Below are 16,550 nucleotides of genomic sequence, written 5' to 3' on the forward strand. Positions count from 1 at the left end.
TAATATAGACTTATATATACTTAGATCTGATCATATATAGGCTTTTATATGATTATACCTAGCCTCCATCAGCCAGGTCTGATCAGATCTAATTATATATAGATTCATATATAATTATATATAAATCCATATATAATCATATATAATTCCATACATGATTATATATATAATTATATATGATCTCATATATAATCATTAGGGTGATTCAAAAAATAACAATTTTTTTTCTTCCCTCAAACAGGTTTAAATGATTCATTTAGATATAAAAAGACGCCTCTTAAAATTAGAGCCCTTAATATTAACATTAAGAGGTTCCGCATTGCACTTTTCTATTTTCCATAAGAACAACATGGAAAAATTTTTTTTTTGCATGTTCTGATTATTATAACTAGCTAACGATACATCATATAAAGAATCAACAAGCATATTTTTGTAGGAAATTGAATGCTCCACAAAAAAAGTCTCTTATCATTTTTCGATAAATCCATTTGTTCAAAAGTTATTCGAGGTTAAAGTTAAATTTATATTAAATTTTGAGATCTTTTAACTTTTTCGGTGAAACTATCAGGCTTATCACAAAATATCATAGAACTTTTTTTATAGACATTTTTATTTCCAACATTAGTCGCAATAAAGTTTTTTTGGATTCCGCATTGTTTTCTAGTTATTTTCATTTTAATCTCAAGCTCATAAAAAAATAATCTTCTGATCGATTTTAAGAACTTGGCATTAAAATGGAAATAACTAGAAAACAATGCAGAATTTTGAAAAAATCAATCAATACTAATTTCGTAGAAAATAAAATTGTCTACAAAAAAAGTACTATGATATTTTGTGATAAGCCTGATAGTTTCACCGGAAAAATAAGAAGATCTCAAAATTTAATATAAATTTAACTTCAACCTCGAATAACTTTTGAACAAATGGATCAATCAAAAAATGATAGGAGACTTTTTTTGTAGAGCATTCAATTTCCTATAAAAACATGTTTGATGATTTTTTCTATGATGCACCGTTAGCTAGTTATACAAATCAGAACATGCAAAAAAAATTTTTTCCATGTTATTCTTATGGAAAATAGAAAAGTGCAATGCGGAACCTCTTAATGTTAATATGAAGAGCTCTAATTTTCACAGGCGTCTTTTTATATCTAAATGAAACTTTTGAACCTGTTTGAGCGGAGAAAAAAAATTTGTTATTTTTTGAATCACCCTAATAATCATATATACTCACATATAAGATAAAATCATTTTTTAACGGGACGGTTATATTTTTTACTATTTGTATAGTAAATCTTACTATAAGTATTTTTAATAAATACAAATTTAAAAAATTATGTTTTCTAAACCAATATAGTATTTGTTACTATACAACGATATTAAAAATCATTTTTTATTATTCATGCGATATAAGTACTATCTTGGCGCACGCTCTTTTGATCCGCACGCTCATATCAAGACTCACGCTCACAGGAAAACCGTCAGAATTATATGCACAAATGCGTCGCTATGGAAACAACCTGGACAAGTCATTCATCAGAACCTTATGGATGGACTGACTACCACAAGAACTTCAAATGCTGTTGGCGGCAACAGGATCGATGGGCAGCGACAAACTGACACAACTAGCCGATAAAGTTATGGAAGTTATGGAAAAGCGTCATCAAAGTCAGGATCACTACGTAGCAGCCATCACAAAAACCTATTCGTACAAAAATTGCGAGGATCAAATCCAAACTCTGGCACAACAAATCCAGAATCTTTCTACCAAGGTGGATGAGTTCATCAGTCAATTCAGCTCACGGCAGTCACGTGGAAGGTCGCTTAGCAATGCATCTCGTCCTCGATCTCCAGGACCTAATTCAAGGAACGGTAACTCGAAAACCTGCTTTTATCACCAAAAGTTTGGCCCAAAAGCTAATAAGTGTAGCAGCCCATGCATCTCGGCAGGTCACGCGCCTACGCAGTAGGGAAACGAACAACGCCATCAATAGACGTGGCAACTATTGGTGGTTCGTCAGACTCTCGCCGCTTATTTCTCCATGACTCAGCCTCAGGAGCCAAGTTTTTCGTTGACACTGGTGCCGACATTTCGGTCATTCCTCCGACTAACGCAGATAAACAAAGAACCACCAGTCTACTACTGTACGCAGCCAACTATGGTACCACCAAAACTTTTGGAGAACGAGCTCATCCTTTAAATCTTGGTCTACGTTGGCCAATCAAATGGATTTTCTGCGTAGCTGATGTGCCGTACCCAATGATTGGAGCGGATCTCATTCACAAATATGGTCTCATCGTAAACCTTCGGGAAGGTCAGCTGGTGGACCCAGACACCGGATGCAAATCCTCAGGTACGTTTGCTCATGCTCCTATCAATTCAATTACAACCATATCAGCTGATTCAGAATACACAAACTTGCTTAAATATTATCCAGAGTTACTAGGAAGCCCATCCAATCATTCGGCTGCTAAGCACTCGGTCAAAGAGTTAGGCCACTACGTCCAGATCGGCTCAAAAAAGCTAAAGAAGAATTCCAACTCATGCTAGACCTGGGATACATTAGACGGTCTACCAGTTCTTGGGCTAGCCCATTGCACATGGTACCTAAGAAGAATGGGGACTGGCGTCCTTGCGGAGACTTTCAAAAGCTAAATGACAAAACGGAAGCAGATTGTGACTCGATATCTCTGCTGCAAAACTGTACGGCCTTCCTCACTGGAAAAAAAGTATACTCAAAAATTGATATCAAGTGCTCGTTTTGTGGCACGTGTTAGTGGCAGAAGAAGATATTCCTAAAATGGCCATAATAATGCCGTTTGGTCTTTTTGAATGCGTCTGTATGCCCTTTGGACTTCGGAATGCAGCACAGACCTTACAACGTCTCATGTGTGAAGTCCTGCAAGGTCTCGACTACTTTGTGTATTTCTATGTTGACGATGTCCTCGTAGCGTCAGAAGATGATGAGCAGCATAAAAAACATCTGCGGGTCGTTTTTGAACACCTAAAAAAATACGGTCTCTGCATCAATGCAGATAAATGCGTTTTTGGAGCCAACTCAATTGACTTCTTGGACTACCGCATCACTCCTGAAGGATCCTCACCTCTGCCGGACAGAGTTCAATCCCTGTTGGACTACAAGAAACCTGAAACTCTGGTAGATCTCAGACGATTCCTCGGTGCCGTCAACTTTTACAGGCGCCACATGAAAGATGCAGCAGCAATTCAAGCACCTTTGAATGAAATGCTTAAGGACTCGAAAAAGAATGATAAACGTGCAGTTTCGTGATCAGAAGAATCACTCTAAACGTTTGAAAAGATCAAGCGACAACTGGCTGAGTCGACACTGCTAGCACACCCAGTACCGTATGCAGATCTTCGATTTACCACAGATGCTTCAAGTACAGCCATGGGCGCAGTCCTGGAACAAAAAGTCAACGACGAGTGGCAACCACTCGAATTTTTTTCAAGAAAATTCTCACCAACTCAATGTAACTACAGTACCTATGATCGTGAACTCACGGCTATCCATGAAGCTGTTAAATATTTTCGTCATTGGCTCGCGGCTCGAGACTTCAGTATTCACACCGACCCTAAGCCATTGACCTTTGCATTCGAACGTCGCAGCGACGAATCCTTAATTCCACGTCAAATTAATCAGCTCGGATTCCTCAGTGAATTTACTACCAATATTCAATACATCAACGACATGGGCAATAACGTAGCTGACGTCTTGTCTCGTGTGGACGCCATCAGACTTCCCACAGTCATTGACTTCAATGAGTTGTCTCAACGCCAAGCTGAAGATCGGGAGCTAGCTCAGATATTACAAAGTAACAATACGTCATTGAAATTTCAGAAACTAACATACGGCCAGAATCATCAGGCCATTTACTGCGACGTGTCCACCAATGATATTCGACCGTTTATGCCTCAACCGTTTCGACATCAAGTCTTCGACGCGTTTCATAATATGTCTCATCCTACTGGCCGGGTAACAAGTAAGATAATCGCTCAACGCTATGTCTGGCCATCCATGAACAAAGATATTACGCAATGGGCACGTACCTGTATCCCTTGTCAAAGATCTAAAAGTGGCCGATATGTTCACACACAACCAGCATCTTTCACTAATCCGGATCAGAGATTTGATCATGTCCACATCAACCTGGTTGGCCTGCTACCAGAGTCAGGAGGTTTCAGATACTGTATGACGATGGTGGACAGATTTTCAAGATGGCCAGAAGCAGTCGCTATCAAGGACATAACAGCAGCTACAGTGGCGGAAACATTCTATGCCAATTGAATCGCAAGATTTGGATGTCCAAAAATCGCGACCACGGGTCAGGAATCACAATTCTAAAGTGCTCTATATACTGCACTCCTTCATCTAGTGGGCGGAAAATGAATCCGCACCACGGCATATCATCCTGCGGCCAACGGGTTAGTTGAAAGATGGCATAAGACAATGAAAGCTGCCATCATGTGTCACCAGAACAACCAGTGGACCAAGGTACTACCTACGGTTCTCTTGGGATTAAGATCTTGCTATAAAGAAGACCTTAAAGCATCACCGGCTGAATATTTATATGGCACAACACTCAGAGTGCCAGGAGAGTTCTTCACACACGAAGATCCGCCGCAGGATCCCAACTTTTTCTTGGAAGATTTCCGCGTGCACATGAGGAACGTAAAACCAGCACCCGCTGCACATCACTGCCGTCAAAGAACATTCTGCTATAAAAACCTAGCCACATGCTCGCACGTTTTCCTGAGGCTAGATTACGTCAAACGTCCGCTGGAACAACCTTAGGGCCTCATCAAGTCATCAAGAGAATTGATGATAGAACCTTTGCGATCAATGTGGAAGAAAGAGAAACAGTCGTCAGTATAGAGAGACTGAAACCCGCTCACCTGGCTTCCTCGGAAGTTTTTAAGCAATCTGAAAATAACGCTAGTCAGCATAATGTACCTGTACCTAATACTGTACTTGATACTGTGCCCGATACTGTACCTGTTGCTCGAAAAAATGCATTAGCTGCTGTAACAACACCTGTTACGCCATCACAACAACAGCTAAACCAGGCACGTCTTCTTCGGTTCAAAACCGATTGACATCGCAATCAGCTGCAACACAGCAGCAAGCATCTTCGTCGTCGGGATTCCAACCAGTATTTACTACATTTTCCGGATCTCTCCGTACGTATCCAGCCAAGAAGATCAAAAAGAGTGTACGAATAAACACAGAACAGAACAACACATTCAAATAACGCGCCAACACCATGACCACCTTATCTGGGGGGAGGAGGAGTGGTGTGGGGGCTTACACACACATCTAAACACATACACTCTCACACATATTCTTGCATATACTCATATCATACTCAAGTCATTCACTATACTCAGCAACTAAGCTGACAACTTAGCCTTTGCCGTACAACAGAGATAACATTGCAAAAAATATACTAAGATATATATTCTCGATACTCAGAGATAACTCTCAACAAGCATTGTTATTATTTTTATAATTCTATTCTGTACTTAATTATTAAGTGTTTCAATAAATAAAAAAATTATTGTTGTTGTGTACATGTGAACACGTTATTTTATAAGTAGTGGTAAATACCCCACATTAATGTGGATTCAAGGGGTAATTCACAATAAATAAAACACCAAGTGATGACAGTTATACTTGTATATTTAATCAGCGGCTTACACAATTAATAAACACTTTATTATTATTAAATAAACTTTTAGTGCAAACTTTGGTTAACACAGCTGTAGGTGTCTCTAGATCAGTATATATAGATATATTATGGTCGGTTGAAGTTCTAGGCGTTTGGTGGCGTCGAGGCGTTTTTAGTTGCGAGTCTGCCATCAGAGGCGTGACCGAGTTGACAGTGCCACCACATCCACTCCCCCCTGAGTTAGTTTCGATGGGAAGTTTGAATGTAACTTTGCGAGTGTATGTGCGTTTCGGCTTGTCTATTGGAGAACTCCCATGATGCTGTTGCATTGGTCCTGCTGCTGCTTCTGTTGCCGGTTCTTCTGGATGAGTGTCATCGTTTTTGCTTATGAAAGCTGGTTTGAATCGTTCGATTGAAACGTTGTTTTTCGGTGCCATCGACATTGATTTTGTAAACAACATCCGAAATTCGTTGAATGACCGGATATGGGCCGATGTAGGGTGCTTTTACGTGGTCACAACGTATAAACACATGTGAGAATGTAGTCAAGTCTTTCAAAATGAAGATTCTGGCTTTATTGTGGTGCGCAGTGGGTCTCGGTCGTATGCCTCGCATGTGCTCGCAGAATTTCTCTACGAAGATTTGTGGTTCCGGTGGCATCTCGGTGGTAAGGAAAAATTCACCAGAGATTCTAAGACATGTCCCGTATAGCATTTTTGCTGGTGTGGCTTGGATGTCCTCTTTAAAGCTAGTCCTTAATCCTAGTAATACTGATGGCAGTATCTCAGTCCATGGTTTGGGAGAACACATTAGAGCAGCTTTGAGTGTTCTGTGCATTCTTTTGCCGATTCCGTTCGATTGCGGGTGATACGGAGTTGTTCGTGTTTTGTTTGCCCTGACAAGTTATGCTAGAGCTTGGAATAGGGCTAACTCGAATTGCGTGCCCTGGTCCGTTATGATTGTTACTGGAGTACCGTAATGACAAACCCAATGTTCGTAAAGCGCGTTGGTGACTATTTCAGCAGTCATGTCTTATATCGGCACTGCTACTGGCTTTCTGGAAATCCGATCGCTTATTGTTAAGCAGTAAGCGTGATTATTTACCTTTGGTAAGAAGATAATGTCCAGGTGGATGTGGTTAAATCGGTTATCAGGGACATCGATGTGGTGTGGTTTGAGTTTATTGTGACGATGAACTTTGGCACGTTGGCATGCAAGACATTCTCGTCACCAGGTAGTTGCGTCTTTGCGTAGTCCGGTCCAGATGAATTTTTCCCGTAGGTTTCTAGACGTGGTTCTCCCGCTGGAATGGGACAGGTTGTGGACGACGTTGGATGCCGTTTTACGTAGTGTTCGAGGTAGATAAGGTATCACGATGCCAGAGGTTATGTCGCAGAATACGTTGATTCCATCAATTTTAAGTTTTTGAAGTTCGAGCGATGTTGAATATTGGACTAGGTCTTTTCACTCGTCACCGTCTTGTTGTGCTTGATGTATAACCTGATGAGTGAGTGTTGATGGCATGTCGATTGCATTAATTCGAGAGAGTGCGTTTGCTACGATGTTTTCGTCACCTTTGACGTAGACTATGTCAGTTGTCAATTGTGAGATGAAGTCGAGTTGACGAACTTGACGTTCCGACGCTTTGTCGAGTTTTTGTTTGAACGCGTATGTTAGCGATTTGGGGTCTGTCTTGACGATAACACGCTTGCATTCAAGGAGATGTTGAAAGTGTTTCGTGGCTGCAAAGATAGCGAGAAGTTCTCGATCGTAAGTGCTATACCGTTGTTCGGTTGCGCTAACCTTGCGTGAGAAGAACTCGATGCGTTTCCACGTGTTGTCTTCGAGCTGTTCCAATTTTGCACTGATGGCTGTTAAAGATGCATCCGTCATTAGTACTAGTGGGTCTTTGGACGATGGAAATGTCAGCAATGTTGTTGTCGCGAGTTGTTCTTTGCATTTTCCGAACGCTTCTTCCGCCTCACTGTTCCAGATGATCTTTGTTTTGTCGTTTTTCTTGAATTCCTTGAGGTAGCATTGGAGGTTTTAAGTTCCCAGAGGGCTTGCAGGGCATAGTGCATTTACGAGCTTCTGACCCGAATTTGGCGTGGAAATAGCAAATGCCACTTCGGTTAGGCGTAGTTGACCTTGATCTTGACCGATGTCCTAGTTGGAGTGTTCGCAAAATCTGTAGTATCTGGAAGAGTTGCTGTTGGATCTGCTGTTGTTGTATAGTTTGGTGCGAGTTGCTGCTACGATTTTTGTTGCTGGATTTTCAGTTCGATGATGTCGTTTGACGCTTTATCAATCGCTTGCTGAATTTTCTGCGATTGGCTATCATCAAGAGGAGGGTCGTGAGTGTAATTTTTACCTGATGTGGCCATTATGTGGGTTTTCAGCAGCATTTCGCAGGAACGGTCGGCGAATTTGGCGATTGCATCGAGCGGTAATGTGCTCGAAATTATCGAGTGCAGTTGTATCTGCACTGGAAGCCGCTTCAGCTATAATTGTTGCAGAATGGTATCGTCGATTGATCCGTCTGCTAATGCCCACATTTGTCGAAGAAGTTGGGTTGGTTTTTTTCCGTCCAGTTTGACTTCTCTTAATAGTTTGTTGACCTGCTTCTGCCTAGAGTCAAAAAGTCGCGCAATAACGGCTTTTTTAAGAGTTTCATACTTATCTGCCAGTGGCTCTTGTCGAACCAAGTCTGATAACTGCTCGATTGTCTCGGCATCCAGAGCCTTGATGACAGTGAAATATTTGATTCGATCGTCATTGATGTTGCAAGTGATAAATTCTGCTTCCGCCATGACGAACCAGAAATCAGGGCGAGTTTTAGAGAATGCTCGCAGCGTTGGTCGCGCGACGTTGTATCGTTGGTCGGTGTGCAACATATTGCCGTAGAATTGGATTAAGTGGGTATGTTTCCGTTTGGTTACCTGGTGGTAGTTGATGTTTTGGTATTGCACCCTTCTCAGTGTTGATGTTTTGTTTTTCATCGATATTCAGGCCTTAGAGGATCTCGAGGGAGGCTGCGTTGTCCAAGAGGAGAGAGTTACCGTTGTCGTATATTGGCACACCTTGGAAGTCATATTCCAGTATTTTGCCGTTTTTTTTTTTATAATGAGCAATTTTTTGGTGTCGTAATTAACTACGAGTCAGTATAATTCACGGTGATATTTTTGGCGAGATGCCATGCATAACCACTTTTCGATCACTTGGATCACGTCGGGGTCACCAATTGTGGATTCAAGGGGTAATTCACAATAAATAAAACACCAAGTGATGACAGTTATACTTGTATATTTAATCAGCGGCTTACACAATTAATAAACACTTTATTATTATTAAATAAACTTTTAGTGCAAACTTTGGTTGCCAGAGCCGTAGGCGTCTCTAGATCAGTATATATAGATATATTTTGGTCCGTTGAAGTTCTAGGCGTTTGGTGGCGTCGAGGCGTTTTTAGTTGCGAGTCTGCCATCAGAGGCGTGACCGAGTTGACAGTACCGCCACATTAAATATGGTTACTTCAATTCATCATAAGAGGAGTAGGTTATACCGCGTGGTTGTGTTGTATTTATTTTGATAATAAATATTAAAATTAATAATTAAAACATCCGAGTAAAATTTAAATCAATATCATATGAATTCTGAATTTTAAGGTAGTTCACTTGCGACATCCGCAGCCAAAAGTATAGTGTAATCGTAACTACAAAAAGTTGGAGATACTCAATGCTAGAATACTTTATTTTTGTGAGAGACTGTATCCCATACATTAAATATACAGATACACACTAATACAATCTTTCTGATGAGTATAATAAATGTGGCAACGCTGCAAACATTAATATTGAATAGTCAATAGATTAAACGTATAGGTAGCAATCTTTATATATAGTGGGAGTTTAGTATACATATAATTTGTTATTGTTGTCAATCACAAATTTTGGATAAAATAAATTTTTGTGCATACTTTAATAATTTTTTTTCTACTTACAAGTAAATCGCATTTAAAAGAATAAAATTGTCCGATGTGTACTACTTTCGATATCATAATTGTTTAGAATTCTAAAGCTATTAGAAAAGCCATCATTAATATAAGTTATTATTAAACAATAAGTTCGTTGTTTGTTTAATATCATTGAATAAATGTTTAATATTCATAAAAATTATTTCAAAAAATTTTCAAATGATTTTTCAACCTGAAATACTTTCATGTTCAAAAATTAACCTAACAAACTGACATTTGAATTTCCGCAGGTTGTGTATGACGACTGTAACGTTGTCGAGTTATGATTACTGTACCCCACCACACGTCAAGAATTTTAAAATTATGTATATTTTAAAAATCAATATTTTTTCAATTAATCGGTCAAGAAATTCAGATTTTTGTTCAAAAAATTTCTAATTTTTTCGTTTAACAGTAAATAATTTTTTTAAAAAAATCGTAAGAACCATTTTCAAGATATTCAGGAAAATATATGTTTCTTTTTATACTTGGTAGATCTCCGGCATGTTAATTATGCACTTTTTGATTGTTAATATCTCGTTTTACAATCGGTAAAAAAATTCATTTTTTTCCCATTGAATATCAGACATTGTTGTTAATCTTATGTTTTAATTTCATCGCATTCCTAAAAAAAGTCGTTTTGCGAGTGAACTACCTTAAAGTCGATGATCTATTGTAATTTGCCGTCAGCCCGAGTATGTAACCCTACGACACGTGCTGAAAACATTGACCTCACCGCATAAAGACTATCTTAGGGCCATTTTTCATGTATAATTTGTGACGTTACATTGCCAAGGTGATGGGGTTAGAAGTAGAGTAAGCGTGTGTCTGTGTGCTAGAGAGAGATGGAGTTCGTACGTGTGTCGAGTTAAGTGTAGGAGATAGTGAATAGAAAGTATGAAGTACGATGGACGGTGTGGCTCAATAAGTTATAGATCAAATTGAACGGAATATAGTATAGTGCCGGATAGCTCAACTGGTAGAGCACTCGGCGCGATACCGACATGGTCTGGGTTCGATTCCCAGTTTGGGCTATCTATATTTTTCTCAATTTATCTATAAATTGTCTTATTGAGGTTTGCATGTTTTAGGTTTCCACTATATTAAAAGAGGTAAGTATGAAGTACGTGAGCGGTGAGATAAGTGCGTTGAGAGTATTACGTGTACAGTATGTTATCTGTTTTGGGAGTGTCTGTGTGGTTAAGCGTGGATTTAACGGGGGATGTCTAGCTGTGACGCGGATAGTGGCCAAGATAATGTGCCTCCCGACTAGTGATGACGACTAGGCCTAGACTTAGCCCTCGGGGTTAACGTGGTGATCACGGAGGAGCGGCTGAAATGTCGCTACCCCTTCGTGTTGGTACCCGGAGTTAGCTGGGGTATATGTACGTTTATTTGGGAATGGCAAACCTCGTTTGTGATGCTCGAGGAAGCCAAAAATTCGCTAACTTCGGATATCACGAGGAGTGACATTGCGGGAAGACCCGTGAGTACACGGCTTGTATGTGGTGGGGAAAGAATGGATGGAGAAGCGAGAATGTGAGAGTGACTGGAAGTAGTAGAGGGTGCAAAATAATGGAGTAGGAGACAAGAGAAAAGCAGTTGGGAGCAGACCACGGAATAAGAGAGTTGGATTTTGGAGTCGCTCGGGTACGAGCAGACCCATTAGTCGAGTTTGAACTTTTGGAGCGAGTGGTGGTGAGTCGGAGAGCCCCAAAGGTAGGCCTCAACCACACTCTTGACTGATTTCGTTTTGGAGCTGGAGGCTCTGAGTATTGAGTTCTTGGAGTCGTTTTGTCGTGATTTTTGTCGTCCTGATTTACCACATTATTTATTTTATTTTATTTTATTATTTATCTAGAATTGTGTTAAGTTTTGTGATTCGTCGTCTACGAGAGGTTCCCGATGTCTTACTCAGGTATTTATTTGCCTGATGGCCCGAGAGTACTCGACCGCGGGTCGCTTGGGCCTTTCGCATCACTCTCACGTCATCTTTACGATATTTTAATTAGTTTTCTTTTCATTATTTTATTTCAATTTAATTTGTAATTAATCGGCTTCTTCTGCGTAAAAAGAACCGCGACCCTCTCTCCACAACCTAGCATACTGAGCGCACCAGGACATGCTGCTACCACCGTTCATCTCTTTCATTTCTGAAGGATTTAGATCTTAGTTTTAATTTATGAGTACGTTTAGACCGGTTGCCGATACCAGGGAAATAAAAGTCGGCTGGCGCCTGTCAGGATCTGGAGGAAATGAGAGGAGTGATCGGTAGGCGAAGTGTAACGTAGCCCGATTTGTGGATTTTGAGTTCGAGTCATTGAGTAAGTTTATTGAGTAAAAGTTATGTGTAATTTTGTTAAGTTTAATCGAGTTATTAAAAAAAAATATGTTACAAATTATATATAATTTTTAACTTCCCGCTAAGAGAATTATTAATTTTCAAAAATTCGGGAAGTTATTGGTTTCACCCCGATTTTCGAAAATCGAGTTTTCATCAGATGTCGACGTTTCAAGGTCCTAGGAAGCTATTTTGACTATTTTCAGAAGGATGCCCGAGTGTCAGTATGTACGCGCGCGCGCGCGCGCGCGCGTGTGTGTGTGTAAACTTTTAATATCTTTCTAATGAACTGACCGATTAACATATTTGAGATGGCAATCAAAAGAGTTTGTTGGCCGTCAACTTTTCTGAAAATTTAAAATCGATCGATCAAATAGACTCTAAGATATGGAAGAAAAACAAAAAAAAAATTTTTTTCTTTTCAGTTTGTTTTTAAATTTTTCAGAAATGGCTCGATCGATCAATTCCAAAATCTAATCAGCACAAGAGTTCAATAAAACGCGTCGATTGCCGCCTCAACTATCTCAATCGGTTTATTCGTTCGAGAGAAATTGATTGAGAAAGAAATGGTGTAAAACGGTTTTCTTCGATTATCTTCGAAGCGACTCATCCGATCCATTCCAAAATTGAATCAGCTCTAGAACTCAATAAAACGCGTCGATTTCCGCCTCAATTATCTCAATCGGTTAATTCGTTCGTAAGATATCGTGGGAGAAAGAAATGCTAAAAAACGTTTTTTCCTAAAATAATAGCATACAACAGTATTTTCGAACTCGAAGAGCTTGAAAATGTATTCACAACAATGTTTTCGAGCTCAAGGAGCTCGAAAACTGCGGGAAGTTTGGGGATGTCCCGCAGGGTCAACCGATAGATAGTTTACCCGGGAACCATCAAAATCGGTTCATTCGTTCATGGGAAACCGTTGTCGAAAAAATTAAAAAAATTTTTTTTTTAGTATTTTCGAAATTTCTCAAAAACGACTACATAAATCAATTTAAAAATCTGATCAGCTGTAGAACTGAATAAAACGCGTCGATTTTCACCTTAACCGTTTCAATGGTTAATTCGTTCGAAGAGATACGTTGGAGAAAAAATGGTAAAAAACGTTTTTTTTTTTCAAAAACGTAGGCATACAAAAGTATTTTCGAGCTCGAAGAGCTCGAAAATGTATTCACCATAATTTTCCGAACTCAAGGAGCTTGAAAACAGCGAGAAGTTTTGGGGCTGGCCCGCAGAGTCAACTGATAGACCGTTTTTTTTCTCCGTGTAGAACCTCGAAACGCGGACACCTAATGAAAACTCGATTTTCGCAAGTCAGGATGAAAACAATGACTTCCCGAATTTTTCGAAAATCTTTGATTTTTTTTAAGATTAAAAATTGTGATTACACCGATTCATATATCATACCTTCCAATAGATTCTCATAACGAATACGTTCATCCATAGCATGTTGATCAATTAAAATCAGCAATCTTTCATTATTTTGCTCAACTACGCCAGCAATATACTCAAAATTAACTTGCCTCAACACCTAGAAAATAATTAATATCAGTTTTTCATTTGAATTTCAATTTTGTGATACAAAATTTTCAAAAGTTGACTTTTTAAAAACTATGCAAAATACAGTGATAGGACGATTTTATGGTGCTTATTCTGGTATCTTATGATGAAAAGGAAATTAAGGAAATGCTGTGAAATACGATGTTATACCATAGAAAGCGTGTTTTTTTATATTTCTACTGTACTTTACTTGTAAAAAGTACAGTGTCTACAGTAACTTTACTGTAAATAACGTATTTTCCGTTGTTCGGCCTCATTCAAATTTTTTTTTTTTCGCTGATTCTTTATCTTCGGCAAATTTTGCCGATTGCTGATCTTATTTTATCAACTAATACTTAGTTGACTTTTAGTTCATTATAAATTTAACGTGAAAATATATTTTTATAAATTTAATTACCTTAATTTGTTGTAATGAATGTTTGTCTATAGTTATTTCGGAAAATATCCTTTTATTTTTACAAATCCTTACATTATCGAAATTTTTTCGATGACATGAATGAAAACTGAAGTTATGTTCATTGTCGTATCCATTGCTCAACTGATGATTGAATAGACGTTGGCCACCAGCTCGTAATATTTTATTTAATTTTTGTGGCAAAAAACTATAACATTGTTTTTCTGAATTACAATAATTTTTAAGATATTTTTCATCATTATTAATCGAATATGAATAATCATTGGGAGAATTTAAAATCCAGTCAGACCATTCACCACTAATATTATTTAAATCACATGACACTTCCATCGGAATAGTCATTTTTTTATTATAGTTAATTTGATTGTCAAATTTCAATTGATCATCTTCAGATGACGGTATTGTTTGCTTATCCATATCAATCTCTGTACTCTCAGTTATTTTTTTATGGAACAACGCATCAATAATTGCATTTATATTGTTTTTAGGATAAGTGTTATTCAATTTAAAATTAAACAAATTTGCTGTGGAATTTTTGGATTTTTTAACAATTTTATATTTCTGCAATTGATCCGAGGATTTTTTTTTTATGCCCATAATAATTTTTTGTCTAACATCATCACGCATGGTGAATGAAACCTATACGGAAAATATCGTTTAAAAGATTAATAGTATATTACACACCTAGGGCAGTAGAGTAAGAAATGTCTTAGATTGTATGTGTATGTAATTGTTGGCCGAAGTGAAGCCGAGGTCAACAAACGTATGATCTGAGGCTTTCTCATTTACTACCCAAGGTGCGTATACTATTTTTCTCCTCGACGGAGGTGGAAAGCGGCAACTTAGTTTTGCACAGCGGGGCGAAAGTTGACGGTTTTCGCCCGGAGGCGAAAAAAAAAATATATTTTAATCACCTGAGGATAATCTAAAGCAAAATTTTCAAGTATTTCTTTAAAATTTTGTCGATTTAAAAATCCACGTTCGTATACATTCTTGCCAAAATAAATCGTTGTAGTTGTTCCATTTATAGGACGATCCAAAATTTTTTTGACTTTCAACGCGCGACCAAATTTAAAAATCTGTAGACAAAAAAACACAAGTGATGGATTTAGAAATCAAAACATTTGTAATCAAGTAACAAATCGTTTCTTTAATTAATATTAGGAATCATATTTTTTTCATACTTTTGCATATGAGTATTGTGAATTTTCGGACTTCGTCATAAAAATTATTAAAGGTATTTGATGCATTTTAAAAACAATTTCATTAATATTAGCGTCGATATTATGAATTTTTTTATAATTTATTCCAAAATTTTCTAAATCTTGATAATTAATACCCTTACTGTTATCGATTATTTGAATTCTTTTATCATTATCATTAATCCTGACAGCCACAGATGTTGAGAAACAGTTTAATGAAATCCTAACCTAAAAATATAATTGCAAAAATAATTAATCTTATGAACTAAATTAATATGAATAAAAAATTGTACATACATAATTACATACCAAATCCACAATAAAAAGCTGAGATTGTGAGTAATTACAATTAGTCATGATTAAATTATATTAATGTTAATGACATTAGGTGTGTATATAGCTATATTGGAGTCCGTAAAAGAATGATCTTTTGTCCCACCAGTTTTGTACAATCAAGTCATCACTGCGTATGCAAGTTAGTTGTATTGCAAATCCATGAACTTCATCATAGCCAAGTAGTGGGAGAAAAAATCCTATTTTTGAAAATAACTATACACTTAGTCCAAAATAAGAATTTCAGATACATGCTGAGGTGTACAAATTTGAAACGTTTTAAAATATTGTAGTTGTTCGAAATAATATAAATAACGAGGACAAAAAATGTTACTGGAAAAAAAAACCCGGTTTGACTATTTTTGATTGTTGTCAGAAAGATACAGTACATCGTTGAAGTAACAATCTAGTAGATAAGTAATGAGCATTGTTACTGTAATTATACAATATAGTTCTGAGATATATTTTTTTCTCTGTGAAAAAATTTCAAATTTTTCTTGACCTGAAAAAATTTATTTTCGGGGAGAATACTTCTTCCCACTCGCTCTTTTAGTTAATTTTGAATTCTAAGATTCAGTTACTCTCTAAAAATGAATTAGTAAAATTCACTGCGAATTAGTGAATATACACTGGGAACGAGCTACAAGCATACCACTGGTTGAATTAATGGTATATTTATAGCTGAAGAAATAGTAATTATCCAGTGATTCGCAGTGAATTTCGCTAATTAATTTTTAGAGTAACTAATAGGTTCAAATTAGTAACCATTCCGAAATTTATAAATGAATAAAATTCAGTTTCATTAATTTATCATTAAATAACTTTTGAATAAAAAAAATTTATTATCATAGGATTTAATTACAATCATGTTAAAGCTTATTGTTAAATAAACTTTAATTTATTTTTTCAATTTCCCGCTATGAAAATTGCAAATTTTCAAAAATAGGAAAGTAATTGGTTTCGGTCCGATTTTCGAAAATCGAGTTTTCATCAGATGTCG

General features: G+C 37.4%; 1 protein-coding gene across 4 annotated transcripts in view; it reads right to left on the reverse strand.

Moving 5' to 3' along the window:
* LOC103570584 (DNA mismatch repair protein Mlh3) overlaps window positions 1-15,743 on the reverse strand; it is a 66,754-nt gene extending 51,011 nt beyond the window's left edge. For 3 of the 4 annotated variants that reach the window (XM_053742404.1, XM_008548373.2, XM_053742402.1), the window contains exons 1-5: window positions 15,515-15,743; window positions 15,200-15,445; window positions 14,930-15,094; window positions 13,998-14,654; window positions 13,448-13,571 (exon numbers count right to left, since the gene is read on the reverse strand). In XM_053742404.1, coding sequence (XP_053598379.1) covers window positions 13,448-13,571; window positions 13,998-14,654; window positions 14,930-15,094; window positions 15,200-15,445; window positions 15,515-15,574 — 1,252 coding nt within the window. In that variant the 5' untranslated portion in view covers window positions 15,575-15,743. The remainder of the gene's footprint in view (window positions 1-13,447; window positions 13,572-13,997; window positions 14,655-14,929; window positions 15,095-15,199; window positions 15,446-15,514) is intronic. The other variant, XM_053742403.1, reaches the window with a different exon arrangement.
* Window positions 15,744-16,550: the final 807 nt, after the last annotated feature.

This window comes from Microplitis demolitor, chromosome 10 (genome assembly GCF_026212275.2).
Source record: "Microplitis demolitor isolate Queensland-Clemson2020A chromosome 10, iyMicDemo2.1a, whole genome shotgun sequence".
Lineage (NCBI taxonomy): Eukaryota > Metazoa > Arthropoda > Insecta > Hymenoptera > Braconidae > Microplitis > Microplitis demolitor.